This window comes from Castor canadensis, chromosome 16 (assembly GCF_047511655.1).
Source record: "Castor canadensis chromosome 16, mCasCan1.hap1v2, whole genome shotgun sequence".
NCBI lineage: Eukaryota > Metazoa > Chordata > Mammalia > Rodentia > Castoridae > Castor > Castor canadensis.
Window position 1 is genome coordinate 42,133,507 of NC_133401.1, and position 20,903 is coordinate 42,154,409.

The following is a 20,903-nucleotide window of genomic DNA, read 5'->3' on the forward strand; positions in this document are numbered from 1 at the left end:
GAATGTAATGCATCCATTATTTAAACACAACACCTGGTCTTGTGTAGTGGTATACACCTGTAGACCCAGGTATTCAGAAGGCTGAGGCAAGAGGACTGCTGGAGCCCCGGAGTTTGGGGCAGCCTACATAACATGGCAAGACACCATCTCAAAAAAAAAAAAAAAGGAAAATAAAATAGGGTCTGGAGCTGTGCAGCTCAGAGGTAGAGCATTTGCTTAGCATGGGCGAGGCCTGGGTTCAATCTTCAGCACAGCCAAAAAGAAAAAAAAAAGCCCGTGCTGAGTTAAAGACTCAGGAAAAAAAAAAGAATGAAAAGTTCCAAAATGTTATGGTGGTGTTCCTGAGAGGTGGGATTATTTTTGTTTCCTATTTTACTGGGCTGTGCGTTGGAGCCTTTCTAGCAGACCCTCTGAGATAGTCAACTCTACTTCCATTCTCCAGAATTACATAAAATTGACTGACTAGACAGCTTCTTGCCCAAACCAGGACACTTTTCAGGGTGAAACAGGTTTCTGGCAGACAGTCATAAACCATGGCTTGGTCAATCCTAGCACAGCAGGCTGGGGTGCAGCACAGTGGTGGAGCACTTTCCTAGCATTGTGTGAGGCTATGGATTCAATCCCCAGCACTATCAAATAATAATAATTCAGTCTCTGCAGCCCCTCCACCTCCTCCTCCCCTCTCCCTTGCTCATTCTGTGGCCTAAGCTGTCATCTTGTGGCAAAGCTGGGACCCAAACTCAGGCTAGGCTTGTTGTCTGCTCCTAGCCACTTCTACAGAACATCAGCAGACCACTGCTATGCCTAGACTGTGAATTAAGTATTGATCAGTTAATCACTGTTAAATTAAAGGGGCAACTGTGCAGAAATGCCTATCTTCCTTGATGGAAAAGGCCTGGAGCTAGGTCACCCTTGAAGGTATTAAGTGGGACTGACTGCAGCTCAGAGAATGACTCTGAGCAATCAAAGGACAGCTGTAGGGTACAAAGAGCTGTTAACCTGAAATAGGGCTCATCTAGAGAAGCTGGGGCCATCTCTGTGGCTGGAGCACTTGAGCATCCCAAAGGCTCAGTGAAAAGAACAAAAGCAGGAAGGGAACAACAGACTGAGGGGACCATTCTAGGCACTGAGTCAGGTCATTTAGCTCATTAATTGCCTTTTTTTGTGTGTGTGTGGTACTGGAACTTAAACTCAGAACCTTCACCTTGAGCCACTCCACCAGCTCTTTTTTGTGATGGATATTTTCAAGATAGGGTCTCACAAAGTCTTTGACTGGGCTGGCTTGGAACTGCAGTCCTCCTGATCTCTGCCTCCTGAGTAGGTAGGATTACAGGTGTAAGCCACCAGTGCCCAGATCTTTAATTGCCTTTTTATAAGTGAAGTGACTTACGTGAAAATCGCAGTGACTTAAGGATTGCTTGGACCTTTGTGTATACCAGAAGAGTGGCTAGACTTTGCCTGTCTTGGCCCAGAGTAGGGACTCAGCTGATGTGCTTAGGAGTGGATAGGCAGGGGCAAGACCTAGCAAGCCCAAGGCCCTGAGTTCAAGCTCCAGTACTGTTAAAGAAAAGAAAAAGAATGGAAGAATGGATAGGCAGACACATGACTGACCAACTGGCAAAATGGATGGATGGATGGATGGATGGTTGGCTGCATGGATAGATGGATGGCTGGATGGATGGTTGAATGGATGGTTGGATGGGTGGATGGATGGATAGATGATGGGTAGATGGACATATCAGATGGATGGACTTGAAGGAGGATGAACTATTAATGTTAAGAAAGTTACTCAAAAAGTTCTCTAAGCTAGATCTAGAATTGAACCCACTGTTGCTAGATTATATCTTGATTTTTAATTTTTAAAAATTTTTTCATAATACTAGGGATTGAACTCCAGGCTTTGTGCATGCTAGGCAAGCATTCTGCCAATCGAGCTGTGCTCCGGCCTGATCATATCTTTAATCCTACCAAAAACTATCTTCTCACTACTCTGTAAATTTGGGCCCCCACTCAGGATCCACAGTCCCATGGCAGGGAAGCCAGCTTCTCCAAACCTCCCTAAGACTCCTCTCTGTGTTTTGGAATTCTGCATAGACTTCATGCTGTCATCATCTCCTGCCCCAACTAGTGTGTTTCGTCTTCTTCCCTCCCTCCTTCTCTCTCTCCTTCTCCACCATCAGTTCTACTGACCAAGTATCCCTGGGGTCTTCTCCTCTCTACCCCTTCCGTTCCCACCTTAGCTCAGCCTCGTCATCTTTCCCCTGAACCATCTTACCAGCCTCCTAGCTGGTGTTGCCACTTCCCTCCCTTTTGGCATATCCCAACCCCACCCTGAAGGGGCCATTTTAAAATTCAGACCAAAATAAAATGCAGACCAAGCTCTTCCCAGGATGGCCATTGTTTCCAACTTTTCTCAGTGTCATATTCTGGATCCTTGGTACTGGAGACCCTCCACAATTCAACACACTAAGCCTCTCTGAGTCTATCTCCTGGTACTGTCTTCATCCCACACTCCCTCTCCTCTCAAATCACCCCCCCCAAGATGCACAGACAGACCACAGACAGATCCATAGACACTCAGATGCATGGTAAAGCCACAGGGTGTTTGGTTCACTCTCTGGGGCTCCTGGTGGGCTAGGAATGAGGAGTAGAGGCAGGTGTCACAGAATCTCTTTGGAGACCCTGGGAACAAGACACCTGAGAGCATCAGGATCTGTGCCAGGGGGAGGATGATTCATCTGTGTCCTGGCAGGGTCAGGTTCAGGCTGTCTATATGGGGAATGGGAGCCTGTCTGTATGGGGGATGGGAGCCTAGCCACAGACTCACCCTGCAGAGCTGACGATTAGCAATTAACTGTAAGGAATCTCAGGGGAGAGCAGTAGGGTTCTAGGGACTTTGCCCTTGACCTGAAGGTATAAAGAGAAGGGTCTCAGCTCCTCCTTAGGTTTCCCTGAGTTGCTGAGCTGGAGCTGAAACCTCAAGGTGAGTCCAGGGCTCCCATGTTCCAACCAGAACCCAACTCTAAATAGGAAACAGCCCAACATCCCAGCCTGTCTCTCTCCTATCTGTGCTCCACCTTTCTGCTCAGTCCCTGCCCAGCCTGGTTCACTCAGCAAGAACAGGAGTCCTTGGAATTCAGCTCTGCATACTCCCCCACAAGCCAAAGACCCTTGGGACAACAGGGGAGAGATGCTGAGGCAGGCTGGGGTGTCCCGTCCCAGTAGTCAACAGAACTCCTGGTGCATGCAGGGGGTGCCTAAGCAAGGTCACTCTTGGTATGAGCCTCATTCATGGAGAAGACTGTCAGTGTTTGTTGCCCCTCCAGAGGGTGAGTGAGGAGTGAGGGCTAATTGTTAGGGAACTCATCACCTTAGATCCAAGCCAGGGGACCCTCCCTTAAGTGTGTGCTCAGCTGAGTCCATGAGCAAGGATGTGTTCTTAGCTCTTCTCTGCTCTCAGGATGGACAGAGCTCTTGCATAGTCTAGCCCTGGCCCACACCTGCAGCCTCTGCTAACGCCACTTATTCTCTGGCTCCCTCCAACTGCATGCACGGCTAGTCCCAGTTTCTGTGCAGTTGGGCTCCTATCACAGGGCCTTTGCACAGGTGCCCTTCTCTGTCACTCCCCAGTTACCTCCTCCTAACTGTTCATCTCAGCTTGATTGTCTCTTCCTTCTTTGCCATGGGTCACTATAGCTATACCTATATCTGTCATAACACCTATTGCCATTCTCCATCCATTGAGAGACTATTTCATTTACATCTGTCTCCTCAGTAGACTTTGAGCTTTCTGAGGGCAACAAACAAACAAGAACAACAACAAAAACCTTGCTGAATAAATGCATGAACCAGGGAATGAATGCCCAAACCTGTGATGAGCACCTGAGTGTGCATCTCTGGGTGTATTGGGGTGGAGGATGGAATCCCACACACAATGGATGTTTGTGTAGGTGCATGTGTGTGGCTGTGGGTGTCCAGGGCACAGAAATTGTCATTCAACATTACCACAATCCCCTGACACACAGGCCTCACTGTGGGTACCCAGAATGATACCCTATGGAGAGAGACTGGGAAGCCCAGCTGTCTCCCCACTCCCAGTTCGTGGGAGACATGTGATGCATGGGGCAGCCTTTGCTTACGTGCCCAGCCCACAGGGTGAGTACTGCTCCCACAACTTGCTTTGTTCACGGTCACCTCCTTCTGGAGTGAGGCCTCTGCCTTTCCTCTCCCTGGACCCCTGAGGCCTCTAGGAACTCCTAACCAGCCTCCCTCCACAGTCCTGCACAGGATCCCAGGGACATCTGCCTATACCTTCTCTAGCCTGAGCCCAGTGGCTCTCACAGAGCACAACTGTCCCTATGGAGAGGTCCTGGAGTGCCATGACCCATTCCCTGTCAAGCTGGCCATGGAAGAGGAGCAAAAACCAGGTGGGACAGGCCAGGGGATAGCAGGGACATGGTTAGTTGCTGCTCTGGGCCCCTGCCCACTGTGCTCATGCCTGACCCACCTCCAGCGCCTGGGTTGGCCCAGAAGCTGCGCCAGGTTGGCACAACACTCCTCAGAGTACCACTGATGCTGGCCTTCCTCTACCTCTTTGTCTGTTCCCTGGATGTTCTCAGCTCAGCCTTCCAACTGGCTGGAGGTAGGGCCTTGGGTAGAGGAGGCTGGGGAGGGTTTCAGAAGGACCCCTGACAACACTGGCTTGTACTCCCCAGGAAAGGTGGCTGGTGACATCTTTAAGGACAACGCCATCCTGTCCAACCCGGTGGCAGGACTGGTGGTGGGGATCCTGGTGACCGTGTTGGTGCAGAGCTCTAGCACCTCCACGTCCATCATTGTCAGCATGGTGTCCTCCGGCTGTGAGTTGGCCAAGCAGGGCCAGGGAGAGAGCCTTGGCCCCAGGGAGCTGGGCATTATGGGACAGGGGACTAGGGATGGGGGCAGGAGTTGGGACCAGGGGCTGAGGGCAAAGATCAGGGCTCTAGCATCTCCTACTCTGTCCTCTAAAGCAGGGTCAATAGTCTAAGCCAGGACGGGGAGCCCTAGTTGCTGTGGAAGGTGACAAGTGGGAAGCATAGCCCCCAGGAAAGCCCATCAAGTCACTCACTGCATCAGCCAGAGAAAACAGAAAAATTAAACTGTAGGACATACATGTATGTGATTTATTGTAAAGCACTGGCTCACACGGCTGTAGCACCAGCTGGTCAAGTCTGAAATCCACAGGCAGGTGCAGGCTTGAACTCTTAAGCAGAAGCCAATGCTGCTGTTCACAGGTGGAATTTCTTCTTTCTCAAGGAAACCTTGGTTTTGCTCGTAAGGTCCATCCCATTGCACAAGGCCTACCTAGATTGTCAAGAATAATCTCCCTTAATTAAAGTCAGCCAATTGTAGCTGAAAATCACATCTATGAAAAACCTTTACAGAAACACCCAGATTAGTGCTGGATCAAATAACTGGGTACTCAGGCTAGCCAGCTTGACACCTAAAACAAGCCATGACACTGTGTGTATGTGTGCACACACGAGGACACAAATGTATTTTCATAGTGCACTCATACCCATGCACACATTCACCCGTGCAGGGCGTGTACATCTAGTCACACGAGTGCCTGCTCACGTGGACCTGTAGCTGAGTCTACAATATGAAAGAAAGGCCAGCTGGGGCTGGGATGTGAGTCTTGGGACACATAGGAGCCGTTAATGGGGGCAAAGTCAGGAGGCCACCATCCATTTAGTTAGGAGATCTCTTCCACCAGTGCTGGAAGTGAGCTCTGCCATACCCATCATCATGGGCTCCAACATCGGAACCTCTGTCACCAACACCATTGTGGCCCTGATGCAGGCAGGGGACAGGACTGACTTCCGGCGGTGAGCTGGGGTAGGAGGGTGGGGGCTTGTTTGCTGGGGGGAAGGCAGCTCCATATACCAGGAATCCCCAGTGTGAGCACACCCTGGCCCTGGGCCACCCTGCAATGTGGCCTCCCTGCCCAGGGCTTTCGCAGGGGCCACAGTGCACGACTGCTTTAACTGGCTGTCCGTTCTGGTTCTGCTGCCCCTGGAGGCTGCCACCGGCTACCTGCACCACATTACTGGACTCGTGGTTGCCTCCTTCAACATCCGTGGTGGCCGCGATGCTCCTGATCTTCTCAAGATCATCACGGAGCCCTTCACGAAGCTCATTATCCAGGTGGGGGCAGGGCACCTGGCTTGGGGTGGGGGTGGGGGTAGTAAGGGCACTTACCCTTACTCTTCCTGCCCTCATCTTGCCTGTAGCTGGACAAGTCTGTGATCACCAGCATTGCCACAGGGGATGAATCTCTGAGGAACCACAGTCTGATCCGGATCTGGTGCCACACAGACCCCATGGAGGTGAGTGCCAGGCTGGGCCCCAGGTAAGAAGACTCCCTTTTTAGACAACTGCCGGCCGTTTTCATCCTTCATGTGCTCTAGCCTGACCTTGAGATCATCTCATCTAGCCAGGAAGAGCAAATGTGTATCTCTTTTCCTATGAAATTTTGCTGGTGGTGGATATTACTATCCCTCTTAGACACACATACATACAGAGCACAGCTGTAGGTAGACATCACCAATCAATTAGCAATCATTTGGCATGTACTTATTCTAGCCCAGTGGTTTTCAAAGAGTGGTTTTCTGATCAACACATCAATACCACTTGGGGACCTATTACAGATGCAAAAAATAGAAGTAAATCAGATGCAAATCAAATGTGTATTAAATAGACATTCTTCCCTAGACCTTCTGAAGCAGGACCTCCTATGGCCCAGCAGCCCATGCTCTAAGAAGTCCTCTAGGTCTGCCCCAAGTTCAAGTTTAAGAACCATCGATGTGGCTCAATCCTCTGGTTTACAGGGAGAGACACAGGTTCAAAGAGGCTAAGAAACTTGCCCAAGTTTTCCAGAGTCCAAGTGCAGCATGGAGTGCAGGAAATGTGAGGAGGAGTGCAGGAGAGTGCTATAAGAATATGCAGGAAATTTAAGAGGAGATTGAATCTGCTCAGGAGCCAGACAGCTGGGTGGCTGCATGGAGGCATAGCAGCCACTGTGCTGGGATTGGGATTCCTTCTCTTGGAGTCCCTTGTCCTTCTGCACTGTTACTGCTGCTTCTACTGCCTAGAATGAAGAACTGTTCCAACTGGTTGGACACTCATGGACAGGCCATTGTGCCTGTGATACAAGGCATAAGTCTTAGGTAACTGAGAACCAGCAGGCAATTACCACACTTCCATACTCAGCCATGAAAAGGAAAATGCTTCATTAAAAGCATAATTTAAGGCTGGGCCTGGTGGCTCACACCTGTAATTCCAGCTATGGGGTAGCATAGGTAGGAGGATGGCAGTCAAAGGCTAGCCAGGGCAAAAACATGAGACCTTACCTGAAAAATAACTAAAGCAAAAAAAAAAAAAAAAAAAAAAAGGACTGGGGGCATGGCTCAAGTGGTAGAGTACTATAAGCCTGGGGCCCTGAGTTCAAACCCCAGTGCCACCAAAAAAACAAAAAACCCATAAGCTGTCAAATTTGCTTACATATAAGAAGTAACTTCATTTAGAACAAGCTATGAGGAAATCCCAAGCCCACAGTGTAGGCACAAGTCTCTCCACTGCTGCTTGATGTTACTGGCTTTTTATGAACAGAAAACATGCAATGAACTCACCCCCCAGTGTTCCTTTGCATCTGAAGAGGCACACATCTCCAGCTCGGCCCTTCTGAGAGTTCAAGGCAGTTTGACAACAAAAAGCCCACGTGGACAGCTTTGAGGCTAGATATGTGACCTCTCTGACACGTCAGCCACCTGCTCTCTGGGCATCCTGACTCACCAGTCTCCCTACTTGAGAGCAAAATCTGGAAGAGACAGAAATTGCATGCTTTGATCTTCACAAAACACAAGCTATGGAAGAGAGTTCTGTACCTCACTCCCTCTGAGATGCCTGCTGTCCTCCTGCTGCAGCTTTGAGCAGGTATGGACTTGCAGCCTGTACTGGCTCACCTAACCAAGTCCCGAGCAATGCCAGCAAGCGCTGTGGACACAAGGGCCCCATTTACACAAGCCAAAACTGAAGTACTGCCCAAGTTCACTCGTCTGGGCTGCCTCGGGTTTCTCTCTAGTGCTGAAGCACTGGTTCATGCCCCACTCCATCGGAAAACCTTTTCCTTACTAAGGATGGCTTTTTTTGGCTTGAAGAGCAACTGGGGTGTTGGATCTGAGCCCCCTGCTCTCAGCTCCTCTGGGGCTATTCCCTTCCAGAATGTGACACAGGTAATAATGTGTGTGCTTTGTGATGTGCATTGGTGGCTCTTGTACCAAAGACTGCATCAAGGTTTTTCCAACCTCTTCTCACGGCCTCCAGTTTTCACCATGTAGATCCTGACCTTGCCCAAACCAGTCTCCAGGAAACCTATGTCACCGAGGAGAGGATGAGAGCCTGAGGCTTCCCAGATGGGGAAAGAAGAATCAGAGGTGGTCTTGATTTTTTCGAACATTTCTGGGTGATCCGAGGGCCTGGCACCGATCTAGGAATTACCTTTTTGTGGGGTCACATTGTGGATTGCCAACCACAACTGCCTGGTTTAAACAAGCATGTTGTGAGGATTTACAACCTGGGGAACAGGGATCATCGCACGGCACTTTACAGATGAGGAAACAGCTTCTGAGAGGCGCAATAGGCTTGCCTTAGTTCATGTAACTGAAGCAGTGTGCACATCCTGCTGGAATCCTGACTCTTCAACTCTCTGCCTCTCCCAGATACCAATCTGGTGCCCCACCAAACGTGCCCACTTCCCATTCTGCCCATTGTGCTTGAATGCTTCTGGGTGATCACAGCCACCCTGAGTCTTCTTCCCCGAGATGGGCGGTGTACTTCGAGGTGAAGTTCTACTCTTCGCCAGCAGATGGCGCTAAGAGCACAGAGCTCCTCCAGCTTCCAGAAGAACAAAGGCCCCAGAGCTCCCCTTCCTCCAGAGGGAAAGGATTACATAGGCCCACACCCGGTGTTTGTCCCTCTGGGGAAGGACTCTTGAAGCCTGACAGTCCTTTGTGAGCTTAATCACCTCCTTCAGTTCCCAGAAGCCTCTCCCTAATTTGGGGTGTCCCTGTAGGCACTTAACTCCCTTACTCCCTCTTCCAGGATGCTCCCAGCTAGCCCCTGGAGAAAGGCAGACGGAAAGAATTATGCTTCAAGTCGTGAAGGAAGCAACTAAGGCCCAGAGAGGTTAAGTGTGTGATTCTGTATCACACAGCTGGAAATGATTCAGCTGGGGGCAGGAGGAGGCTTATTCATTCTGTTCTCCCCTCAACACTCCTACCCACACTCCACTCCCACGCCAGGATGGGAATATGCCTCACATTCCTATCAGCCCTATTAGCTAAGCTGGCGTCTCCTTTTTCTGTCCTGCAAGAAAGCCTCAGGTGTGCTTGCTACCTTGGCTCTTCCCCCAGCCTGGCTTCGCAGTGGACCCCTCTCTTCACCTCCTTCTACCTGTATATTTCCTTCTTGCACTTTAGGGTCCCTGATTCTCCCTAACTCCCTCAGCCAGGGCCATAGAACCCCAGCTAGGAAGGTTGAGGTTCCAGGATCAGGAGATGTAGCTTAGCATGTACAGCATGTGCTTAGCATGTATGAGGCCCTGGGTTCAATCTCAAAACAAAACAAAACAAAATACAGAGGTCTTAGCCTTTGGCCTTGCTCTTCCCAAGTCTGCCAACCCCAAGGCACAAAATCAGCAAATTCCTCATCCTCCTCTGGCTTCCCAGTGTCCGCAAGACCCTCTCCCAGGAGACCCCTGGGCCCAGTTCAGGGAAGGCCAGTGGAGCACAGGTTGGCCAGGTCCCTACTCATTTCAGGGAGGCATCTGCTTCCTAGGGCTCCAGACCCCAAGGAAGGTCTAAGCTCCTTCCCAACAGGGCTGGTATCCTTGGCATGTCTGCAGGAGCCACTGGTCCTGCCCTAGGAAGTCAATCACACACCATGTGATCCTGGATAGGCCCAGGGAATAAAATCATCTATTCCTTATTTGGAGTCACCATTTAGTAAAGGCTTGTCATGAGCTAGGCCCAGAAGTGAGGGCTTTACATATATTTTCTCCTTTAATCTTTCCAACATTCTTTTATTATCCTGCTTCAAAGAAAACAGGCTCAAAGAACTGTCATGACTGATTGACCCAAAGTAATGGGTGTGAGAAGCAGGATTTGAGTTCAGATTTGTCTGAGAGCAAATCCCTAGCTCTCTCTCTCCCTTACCTGCACAGCAGTTACCATCACTCTCTCAACTTCATCTTCTAATCTAGCCCATCAGAGATGATTTTCTCCTGGTTTCATGGCCTGCAATTCAGGCCCCCAGTTTTGATGGCACCCCAAGACCATCAAAATGAGCTAACTGGCCCACTTGGGGGAGTACATTCCACTGAAATGAACCTCATGAAAAACCAGATGCCATGAACAGTTCTTATCTCCACAAAACTAGGAATTCTTTTTTTAACTTTTTTGAGTACTGGGAATGGAATGCCTGTTAGGTAGATGCTCTCCCTCTGAGATATACCCTCCACCCCATCATATACTTTGTTTTTATTTATTTATCTGTTTGTTTATTTATTTATTTTTGTGTGGTTCTGAGGTTTGAGCTCAGAGCCTCATGCTTGCTAGGCAAGACTCTACCACTCAAGCCACTCTTCCAGCCTTATTTTGTATTGAGTATTTTTCAAAATAGGATCTCATGAACAATTGGCTTGAGCTGGCTTCAAACTTCTATCCTCTGATCTCTGCTTCCTGAGTAGCTAGGATTACAGGTGTGAGCCACCGGCGCCTGGCCCCCATCATGTATTTTTAAATGGCACACAGTGTGGAACAAAAACTAAAGAAGTTGTTAACATCGACATGCTGACACCCCATCCAAGCCCCTGCCCTCCATGCTAGGGAGGTTGGAGGGTCCCCAGGTAGAGCCAGGGGAATGGGCCCATATCAGCTCCCAGGACAGGAAGAATGGGGTGAACAAGAAGTCCTAGTGCTTGCATTTTGCCTGGGGGACTGGTGACCCTTGGTGATGTGTGGCCCTGGGGAATCATTGCTCTTTTCTGAGGCTTAGTACCCACTTTGGGAGGTGGACTTCTCCCCAACCAAGCCAACCCTACTTTCTCCTGTCACTCCTGGGTGGTTGCTGGGCTCTGGGGGAAGTAAGGATCCCTGGGTTGCATTATAAAATAATAAGTCCTTAATCCAATGAGGCTCCAGATCAGCTGTCTACAGTCTAGATGGGGCTGCTTCTGCTGGCCTAGAATTACTTCTACTGCCTAGAATCCCAAAGTATGGTTCAAAGTGGTTCCAACGTTTCTAGAAACTGGGAGATTTTATTTAAAACTCAAGAATTGTGGTTTCTCTTATAGAATTGGGCAATTAGAGTTGCTGGGATATACCCCTGGGTTGTGACAATGGCCTACAGCTAAATAGCTGCTACACTCCCTATCAACTCCCCATACAACCTGGGCTCCTCGTTTAGGTCACCTGCCTAGGCCTGTGGCACTCTGAATCTAGGGTCTCCCTCCTGCTACACTTATAGTAGGTGGGAGGAGGGTGATTTGGGGATTGGACCCTTTGTCCCACCAACTGGACCCTTCCCACCAGATCCCGTCAGGGATTGAGCTGGAGGAGACCGGCACATGGTTAGCCATGACTTAGTGGAGAGGATGGGGGCCAGGCCACTGGAGAAGAGGGAGGAGCATCAAGAAAAGGGTTGGTGACAACATGTGGGGAAGGGAGAGTTTTCAGGAAAAGAGGATCATGCCACTAATGTGAAGGAGACAAAGAGAAGAAGCCACTAGATTTGGTAATCAGGAAGCCCCTGCTGGGCCCAGTGACAATCAGGTTAGTGAAGTGCTGGGGTGAAATATGCAGAGAGCTTACCATGGCCACATGGCACTGGGTCATGAACTCAGCACCTCACACTTGTTAGGCAGACACTCTGCCACTTGAGCCACTCCACCAGTCCTGTTTTGTATTGGATATTTTCAAACTATTTGCCCAGAGTTGTCCTGGAATAGTGATCCTTCTGAGTTCTGCCTCTTTAGTAGCTAGAATTACAGGTGTGAGCATGGTCACATTCTATATGGCAAGTATTTCATCCATAGGCTTTCAGAGAAGAGATGGACCCAGAGAGGACAAGTGACCAGTCCATGGTCGCAGAGCCAGGAGACCCAACTCCCCTATCTCTCCTTAACCCATCTTAGTCCCAACCCCAGATTGCATTTTCCTAGATTCTCTAAATCAAATGTCTGTTAATCTAGGCTTCCACCTCCATGTCCAGGGCAGAGGCCAACTCCAGCCTGACCCTTAGAAATGCCACTATGGAGAAATGTAAGTACCTACATACAGGAGGGGTCCCACATGACAAAGGCAGAAACAGGACCATCCCCTGCCCGGCCACTGCTGTGTCCAACCCAGGAAGCACAGCTGCAGTCTGGCCAATTTCTGGGCTTGGGTTGGGCGATGGTGCAGAGGCTAGAAGAGCCTGAGGTGTGGCCTTAAGCTCACAATCCAAGGGTTGGCAAAGAGTGGAAGTACAGGTACAGGTACAGGGTGAGCTCTCAGCAGCCTGATGCCACCCCTGCAGGTAACCACCTCTTTGTGGACACCAGGCTCCCTGATCTGGCAGTGGGACTCATCCTGCTGGCTAGCTCCCTGGTACTCCTGTGCACCTGCCTCATCCTCCTTGTCAAGATGCTCAACTCCCTGCTCAAGGGCCAGGTGGCCAAGGTCATCCAGAAGGTCATCAACACCGGTGAGCTGTGAATGGTGGATAGGAAGGCTACAGGATTGGCCAGGGCCCCAGGGTGGGTCCTTCAGACACTGCCTAGGTCTGAGTAAACCCTTATAATTTGTGAGCCTCAGTTTACCCATGTGAACAAAGAAGGGGTCAGATAAGGTAATTTTGGAGGCTCCTGAGGTGCTGAGAGCTGAGGAACTGGGGCTGCCTTGGCTGTGGTTCCATTCTAGCGGGGGGGGGGTAGGGGAGTGCAGGGGGGATAGGGGACATTCTCAAGAAGCCATTGTTTACTTTAATTGACAAGTAGACAATAAATCTCTGCTGGGTGTCAGGCTGCTAAGAGCTCACCCCTCCCCCCCAACCCCGCACCTGGCTCCCATCTTTGCTACCCTCTTGGGGTATTTAGAGATGGATCCTGATCTCAGGGGAGTCACAGGTCATTGGGAGAGACTCCCAATGAAAAAGAAAATTAGTAAGGGGGCTGGATTTGAAGGAAGAGCAAGGTGATTGCCAAGAGACAGAAAACTGGCAACACAATAGACTATGGAATGTGGAATACGTTTTGATGGGTGGTCAGTGGCCTGAGGAGACACGAACAGAGACCTAAACGATGAGTCAAGGGCTGGCAGCATGACTCAAGCAGTAAGAGCGCCTACTTAGCAAGCACAAGGCTGTGAGTTCAAACCCCAGAATCTGAAAAAAAAAAAATTAGTAATAATAAGATTTAAGTGAAGAGTCAAGATGTGGATGAAGGGGCCAGGATGGCAATGTACACCTGTAGTCCCAGCACACAGGAGGCTGAGGCAAGAGGATTGTGAGTTTGAGGCCAGCCTGGCCTGTAGCAAGACCCTGTCTCAATAAACAAACAGACAGACAAACCTTAAAAAAAAGAAGCAGATGAAGGCTAGCTGTGTAGCTCAGTGGTAAAACATTTGCCTAGCATGTCTGAGACCCTGGTTCCATCCCAAGCACTGAAAAAAAATTTTAATTTAAAAAGATGTAGACTAAGACCATTCCAGGTGGAGGGAACAGCAAGTGCAAAGGCTCAGCGGCAGGAAGCAGCATGGCAGGTTGTGTTACAGGAGGGTAGCCAGCAGCATGGTGGGAGCAGACTAAGCAAAGGGAGAGTGGCAGAGTCTGAGGTGACACAGATGGAGCCAGATCGCAGGGCCTCTAGACTCTGCTCAGAGCCTGTGCTCTCAAATGCAGCCCTAGGGGCATCCATGGTGCTGCAAGAGCTCAGAGCAGGAGGAGAAAAGAGAGCAGGGATGGGGATGAGGGTTCAGGGAGGTGAAATCTGAGTTGAGCCTCTCTATCTGTGGGATTCAAGTCTCTAAAGTCAACCAACCATGGATCAAAAATATGTGGAGGAAAAACCCACATCGACCTTGAACATATGCAGACTTTTTTCTTGTTGTTATTCTTTAAACAGTACAGTATAACAGCTATTTTTACACATATTGTGTTAGGTGTTATAAGTAATCCAGAGATGATTTCAAGCATATGGGAGAATGTGCTGGTTCTGTGCAAATACTTCACCATTTATTTTTATTTACTTATTTATTGTTTTTTTGGCAGCACTGGGGTTTGAACTCAGGGTCTCACACTTCCTAGGCAGTCGCTCTTACCATTTGAGCCACTCCACCAGCCCTTTTTTGTGAAGCAATTTTTTGAGATAGGGTCTCTCAAACTATTTGCCCAGGGCTGGCTTCGAACTGCAATCCTCCTGATCTCTGCCTCCTGAGTAGCTAGGATTACAGGCGTGAGCTACCAGTGCCTGGCTCTACACCATTTTATAGAAGGAACTTGAGTGCCCAGATTTTGGTATCCGTGGGCATCCTTGACCCAGTCTCACGTGGATACTAAGGTATGACTGTATTTAAATACCGAGTAGGATATTCTGGGCAGAGAGGACAGCCAGGGCAAAGGCATGGTAGCAAGATGGTGCAAGCAAGAACGGTTCTTAATCCAAGGTCAAAGCAAGGAAAGGGGAAGCCGCAGGGGCGTGGCTAGGTCCTAGGAGTAAAAAGTATCCTTTCCAAGGAAGGTGCCTGCTCTTCCAACACCCTCCTACTGACCCAGCCTGCTGGCACTGGGGTTCCTTGCAGACTTCCCTGCTCCCTTCACCTGGGTCACAGGCTACTTTGCCATGGTGGTGGGTGCCGGCATGACCTTCATTGTCCAGAGCAGTTCTGTGTTCACCTCGGCCATGACCCCACTCATCGGTGAGTGGCCATGCTGGGCAGTGGTGGGGGAGGGGATGAGGAAGGGAGCTGGAGAGGACTTGCATCCTCTTCCCTGCCCACCAGGCCTGGGTGTGATCAGCATCGAGCGAGCTTACCCACTCACACTGGGCTCCAACATCGGCACAACCACCACTGCCATCCTGGCAGCCCTGGCCAGCCCCAGGGAGAAGCTGTCCAGCTCCTTCCAGGTACGTTGGTGCCTGAAGCAGGATGGGGCTGGAGTTGGGGTCAGGGCCATATGAGGGTATGACACATGTCAAATACTGCCTACTAAGGCTACCTATGTATGCTCTGTGGAAACCACTTTGAGCAAAGTAGACTTGATTTTACTCTCAAGACTTCAACTTCTTTGGCGGTACTGGGGTTTGAACCTAGGGCCCCATGCTTGCTAGGCAGGTGTTCTTATTGCTTGAATGACTCCGCCAACCCTTTTGTGTTGGGTATTTTAGAAATAGAGTCTCATGAATTATTTTCCTGGGCTGGTTTTGAACCTCCATCCTTCTGATCTCTGCATCCTGAGTAGCTAGGATTACAAGCATGAGCCACCAGTCCTGGCAAGACCTTAACTTCTAATAGGGAGACACTGCTTATTAATTACACCAATAAAAACAGCAAGTCAGATTTGGAGTATGAAGAAGTGCTGTAAAAGGGGCCTAACCCAGTCTGGGTGATCGAGGATGAGTAGAGTTAGGGATGAGAGACAGATGGCAGAGGGAGGTTTGTTCTAGAAGCAAAGGAGTCACTGATGAGATACTGACCAATTTAGAGCCCAGAGCAAGTGAGCAGAAAGCTACTATTAATCTTTTAGCTGCTAGAATTTGGCAGTGTTTGCTGGGGAATTCCTGACAGAGGAGTCAGTAGGAGGAATGTGGCGCGTTCAGGAAGTGGTTATTTACCAGAAGTACCATTAGTTCAGAAGTACCTCAATATTTTAATAGCTAGCTCAGCCACCCAAGTGTGAGTTGGAGGCATGTCAGCCCAAAGTGAGGACTATCCTGCTGTCCTGATGAGGTCGGGCCCTCTATGATCTATTTCTGCTGGGCTGACATGGGAACCCCTGCCCACCTCAGCCCCTCCGGCTCCTCCCATACAGATTGCCCTCTGTCACTTCTTCTTCAACATCTCGGGCATCCTGCTGTGGTACCCACTGCCCTGCACGCGCCTGCCCATCTGCATGGCCAAAGCGCTGGGAAAACTCACCGCCAAGTACCGCTGGTTTGCTGTCCTCTACCTTCTGATGTGCTTCCTGCTATTGCCTTCGCTAGTGTTTGGTATTTCCATGGCAGGCTGGCAGGCCATGATAGGTGTGGGTGCGCCCTTCGGGGCTCTGCTGGTCTTTGTGGTGCTGGTCAATGTCCTTCAGAGTCGAAGTCCTGGACGCCTACCCAAGTGGCTGCAGACATGGGATTTTCTGCCTCACTGGATGCACTCCCTGCAGCCCTTGGACCACCTCATCACTCGTGCCACCTTGTGCTATGCCAGGCCTGAGCCCCGCTCACCCCAACTGCCTGCCAGGGTCTTCCTGGAGGAGCTGCCTCCTGCCACACCCTCCCCTCGCTGTGCCCTGCCTGCTCACCACAGTGCCACCCGCCTCTAGCCTGTGGGCCAGATGACCACCTGGAGCAGGAAAGGGCCTGTGCAGAGGTATGTGTGTGTGTGTGTGTGAGTAGGTGCATGCTACCCTGGGTATGTGCTCCTGTGCCACCCTTGGGTGCCTATCCTTATGCAGGCCCATAGACATCTGGTTTTTGTGAGAGGCAGAGTGCATGCATGCATACGATATGGGTGAGTCTGTGTGTTGTGTACAGACATGAAAGTCTACTGTGTACAGCCCGCATGTATGTGCAGACACAGATGTGGGAGACTGTGTGCAGGCTGCACAGTATTTGTGTATGATTTTGGGTCCTCTGTACGTGTTATGAGGCATACACTTGTGTCCTTGTGTACAGAAGACTATGATTGCCAGGAGTAAGGGTGGCTCTGAATAGGACTGGGTAGCTGTTTGCTTGTGCTCAGATGTGGGTGTCTTGAGTCACTGACTGAATTCCACCCCCTCCTTGCCACCTTCCTTCCTTCATGGTGCCTTTCTCCTCATCCTCACTCAGGCCTTCTGCAGCAACACTACAACCCCTTCCCAGTCCTACCTGATAGACAAAAGGAATTAAACTCTCAGTATGTATTTGGAAGTCTTTTTGCTCTCATCTGTGGTGGGGAAAGCAAGACCAAGGCTTGGAGTTCAGCAGCACTACCTCCACTCTAACACTCACTACAATAGCAGCTCCAACACTCTGCTGGTCCTCCTGCCTTCATGGTCCCAATCCATTGCCCCAAAAGCCCCTCCTAGGGCCTGGGGCCACCCCAAAGGCAAGTGTAAGTGGGACTGTGCACCTCCATGCTCTGACCCCTACCAGGCAGGGTCTCCTCTGGTCTCCCCTGTCCTCTGAACCCACCTTCCTCAGTCACATCCTCTCCCCCCTTGGCTGGGCTAAATTCAGTGCTCCAGAGTGAGTGATGTTGGGGATTGGCAAGACTGGCCTTTCCTGGGGCCCCAGCACATAGAAGATGGAGACCAAACCCTCCCTCTCACCTTTGTTTTTGCAGTACTGGGATTTGAACTCAGAGCCTCGTGCTTGCTAGGCAGGTGCTCTACCACTTGAGCCACACCTCCAGCCCCCTCCCTCTCATTTTTGTCCTCTATCTTTGGGCAAGTAAGTTAGGCCTCATTTAAACCTCCTCAAGGTTTGCAGCTCCTCCTCTTCCACAAGGTACCCTGGAGCTGAGGCTTGGGACAAGGGGAAGGGAATGGAAGTTCTTTGTTATAGTCCAGGAGCCTTTAGGCCCTAAAGGGAAAAAAGGCTGTAGGCTCAGACCTCAGACTCAGTTATGATGCTCTTGGACAAGTGCCTTCAGTGAGCTCTCCTTGAAGGCATGTAGGGGGAGATGCAGGTAACTGGAAGCCCCAGAACTGCACTCTGAACAACCATTCCCATTCTGTCACCCACTCACAATCCTCGTTAGTGTTCCACCAAATAGAGGGGCAGAAATATAGCTGTTTGTGCATCTGCTGATTCTACAACTATGGATAAGTTTTTTTTTTTTTTTTTCGGTAGTACTGGGGTTTGAACTCAGAGCCACACACTTGCTAGGCAGGCACTCTACCACTTGGGAGCCATTCTGCCAGCCCTTTTTGGTGTTACTTTGGAGATAGAGTCTCATGAACTATTTGCCTTGACTGGCTTGGAACTGTGGTCCTCCTGATCTCTGCCTCCTAAGTAGCTAGGATTACAGGTGTGACACACTGGTGCCAGGTAGGATTTTTTTTTGATGGTACTGGGGATTGAATTCAGGACCTTATGCTTGCTAAGACAGTGCTCTACAACTTGAGCCACTCCATCCAGCCCTGTTTTGTGTTAGGTATTTTTGAGACAGGGTGTCTCAAACTATTTGTCCCAGCTGGCCTCAAACTGAGATCCTTCTGATCTCTAACCTCATGAGTAGCTAGGATTACAGGTTTGAGCCACTAGTGCCCTGCAGGATTTTTTTTTAATTGCATCTGAAATGATGTACAGACTTTTTTGGTCATTATTCCTTAAACAATACAACATAGCAACTATTTATACTGCCTTCACACTGTATTATAAGCACAGCAGAAAATATAGCTAGGTTCCGTGCAAATACTCCATAATTTTATACAAAGGACTTGAGTGTCTGGAGACTTTGGTGTCCATAGAGGTCCTGGAACCAATCTCCAAAGATACTAAAGGAAGACTGCACACTGACCTCTACCCTGAAATCCTAGCCTCACAGGTCCTCAGTGTGCGCCTGGGGAGAGGTGTTCCTAGGATGAGAAGGGGATTCTGATTCCTTTCACTGTTGATCCTCTTAGATGTACGAAATTTTCTGTAAGAAAGAATGCTAAGCCCTGAGGTAGAGGGTTTGAGAAGGCCTTCACCCTTGAATTCTTTTTCAGCTGTGGAGTCCCAGGACCTTGGAAAGGTGGAGGCCTCTGCAAGATATTCCCTGATGGAAAGTGGAAGTGGGGCTAGGAGCTGGGGCAGCCTCTAGATTTACAATCCCAGCCCCAAAGGACTCTTCAGCAAAAATCCTCCCAAAATCCGGCTTCCTTATTTGCAACTCTCAATGCGCAATCGAAATATGAACCCATGACGCCCAATTCAGTTTATTCCGGTTTAGCCTCTGTGGGTGGCCTGGCTGTCCCGCTACACTACGCGCTCTGCATGCGCAACCCATGGATCAGGTCGTGCACAGTTTTGTTGAGGGTGCCTCCGTGCACGCCGCGTCTGCCCATGAGCACTAGGAGAGCGCGTGGCGTGTGGCCCACGCAGATCGCACGTCCGTCTAGGCCCTTGGTGCGTGCGTCCAGCACGCCGTCTCCCTCTGCTAGCAGGTGGTCGCGGATGACACAGCAGCGGCGGCCCGCCAAGCTCAGGCCCGTCTGCAGGAAGGTATGCCGGTCGGGGCCCGTGAGCACACCTACTTCCTGCGGGGAGATGGCCGCCAGCAGGCCCCCGGGCCGCGATGCCCACACGCAGCGATTTTCCGAGTGGCCTACGATGGCCACGTCATCGATACGTTGGTCCCGCAGCACCGCACAGATGTAGCCTTTCCAGTCACCCATCCCTTTCAGAGTGCACCCCTCCTCCTTGCGCTTGGAAGAGTGTCCTGCTGCGCTGCGAGCTAGGAACACCTGCGGGGCTGTGACGTATGCGGGGGCGGGACTGTGACAGGACACATGGAGACGTCACAGAGGGGCTACCTAAGGTGGGAGAATGTGGGGGCGTTCGCGTTTTAACCGTGGGGAAGTTCTAAAGTTAGCTTGTAGGAAGGAATGGAGGAGGACTCCAAATGACCCCTGAAAACCCAATTTAAATAGCCCATTGAAAGATGAGTTTAAGGGGCGGGAGGCGTGGTAGAGCTCCAGCCTAACAAGCTCAAAGCCCTAAGTTCAAATATTAGTACTGCCAAAAATAAAAAGATGGATTTAAGAACAAAAAGGAGGGCTCAAAGTGGCTCAAGTGGTAGAGCGCCTGCCTAGAAAACACTAGGCCTTGAGTTTAAACTCCAGCACCGTCAAAAATAAAGGAAAGCTATGTCTGGACAGCTGGACCTGAGCCTGAAAGGGAACCATTCAGCCACCAGATGGTGGTTCTTAAGCCTTAGCATCAGAATGCCTGGAAGGCTGTTGGATTGCTGGGTCCACCCAGAGTTTCTGCTTCAGTAGTGTGGAATGCAGCCTAAGAATCTGCGTGTCTAACAAGCTCCTTGTCTATGCTGCTGGTGGTCAAGGGGCTCAGAGAAGCACTACACTAATGCGAGTTTGGGTGTGTGGGGAGGGTCAGTCGCCAGGCTTAAGGTCTACACCACCATTTTAATGTGAACTATTTCTAATCATGGCTCTCAATCTGAGCTCCATGTGGAATCACTTGGGGAATTTTAAACATACCACAACTCACACCCCATCCCCAGATGCTAGTTTAATTGATCTCAGGTGGATCTTGACCCCTAGATAGGCTCAAGAAGCCCCCCAGGTGACCCCAGCCAAGGCTGAGAATGGCCACTCTGTAAACTCAAAATGATGCATTCCCATGAGGAAAATCTGTGCTCACCTTGGCCAGGGCTTGGTGCATAGTAAGGCTGAGTAAGCTTTTGCCAGGGAAGAATGTAACTCTCTTAGATTAAGGTCTCACAGACCCTGTTTTGTGAGGACAGTGGAGCAGCTGTGCCACAAGTTTTCCCTCTTTGCACTTCCCATCAGCCCCCTGAAGAGCTTTTTTTTTGTGGGATGGGACTTGAACTCAGGGCCTTCATCTTGAGCCACTCTGCCAGCCCTTTTTGTGATGGGTATTTTTGAGATAGGATCTCATGAAC

General features: G+C 50.2%; 2 protein-coding genes across 20 annotated transcripts; one reads left to right on the forward strand and one right to left on the reverse strand.

Moving 5' to 3' along the window:
- The first annotated feature begins 2,914 nt into the window (after nucleotides 1-2,914).
- Slc34a1 (solute carrier family 34 member 1) lies at nucleotides 2,915-19,542 on the forward strand. Of its 19 annotated transcripts, none has more exons than XM_074058750.1 (14): nucleotides 2,915-2,983; nucleotides 4,026-4,155; nucleotides 4,278-4,427; nucleotides 4,514-4,642; nucleotides 4,716-4,859; nucleotides 5,756-5,867; nucleotides 5,991-6,186; nucleotides 6,273-6,368; nucleotides 12,290-12,359; nucleotides 12,616-12,783; nucleotides 14,877-14,993; nucleotides 15,078-15,202; nucleotides 16,108-16,658; nucleotides 19,420-19,542. In XM_074058750.1, the coding sequence occupies exons 2-13, from the start codon at nucleotides 4,047-4,049 to the stop codon at nucleotides 16,609-16,611; spliced, it is 1,920 nt and encodes a 639-aa protein (XP_073914851.1). In that variant the 5' UTR covers nucleotides 2,915-2,983; nucleotides 4,026-4,046; the 3' UTR covers nucleotides 16,612-16,658; nucleotides 19,420-19,542. The 19 variants fall into 19 exon arrangements, 14 of the variants coding, with proteins under 14 accessions (XP_073914851.1, XP_073914850.1, XP_073914852.1 ...); XM_074058749.1 differs by lacking the exon at nucleotides 19,420-19,542 and adding an exon at nucleotides 18,985-19,151; XM_074058751.1 differs by lacking the exon at nucleotides 19,420-19,542 and having other exon boundaries at nucleotides 14,816-14,993; nucleotides 16,108-17,193.
- On the reverse strand, nucleotides 19,240-20,863 carry Pfn3 (profilin 3). The gene has a single exon (XM_020162812.2). The coding sequence runs from the start codon at nucleotides 19,651-19,653 to the stop codon at nucleotides 19,240-19,242; it is 414 nt and encodes a 137-aa protein (XP_020018401.1). The 5' UTR covers nucleotides 19,654-20,863.
- Between the last annotated feature and the right edge of the window lie 40 nt (nucleotides 20,864-20,903).

Coding starts and splice junctions, on each gene's coding strand:
- Slc34a1 (XM_074058750.1), top strand. CDS start 4,047: ATGATACCCTATGGAGAGAGACTGGGAAGCCCAGCTGTCTCCCCACTC. Junction 4,860..5,755: donor CAGCATGGTGTCCTCCGGCT/GTGAGTTGGCCA, acceptor CTCTTCCACCAG/TGCTGGAAGTGAGCTCTGCC. Junction 5,868..5,990: donor GACAGGACTGACTTCCGGCG/GTGAGCTGGGGT, acceptor CTCCCTGCCCAG/GGCTTTCGCAGGGGCCACAG.
- Pfn3 (XM_020162812.2), bottom strand. CDS start 19,653: ATGGGTGACTGGAAAGGCTACATCTGTGCGGTGCTGCGGGACCAACGT.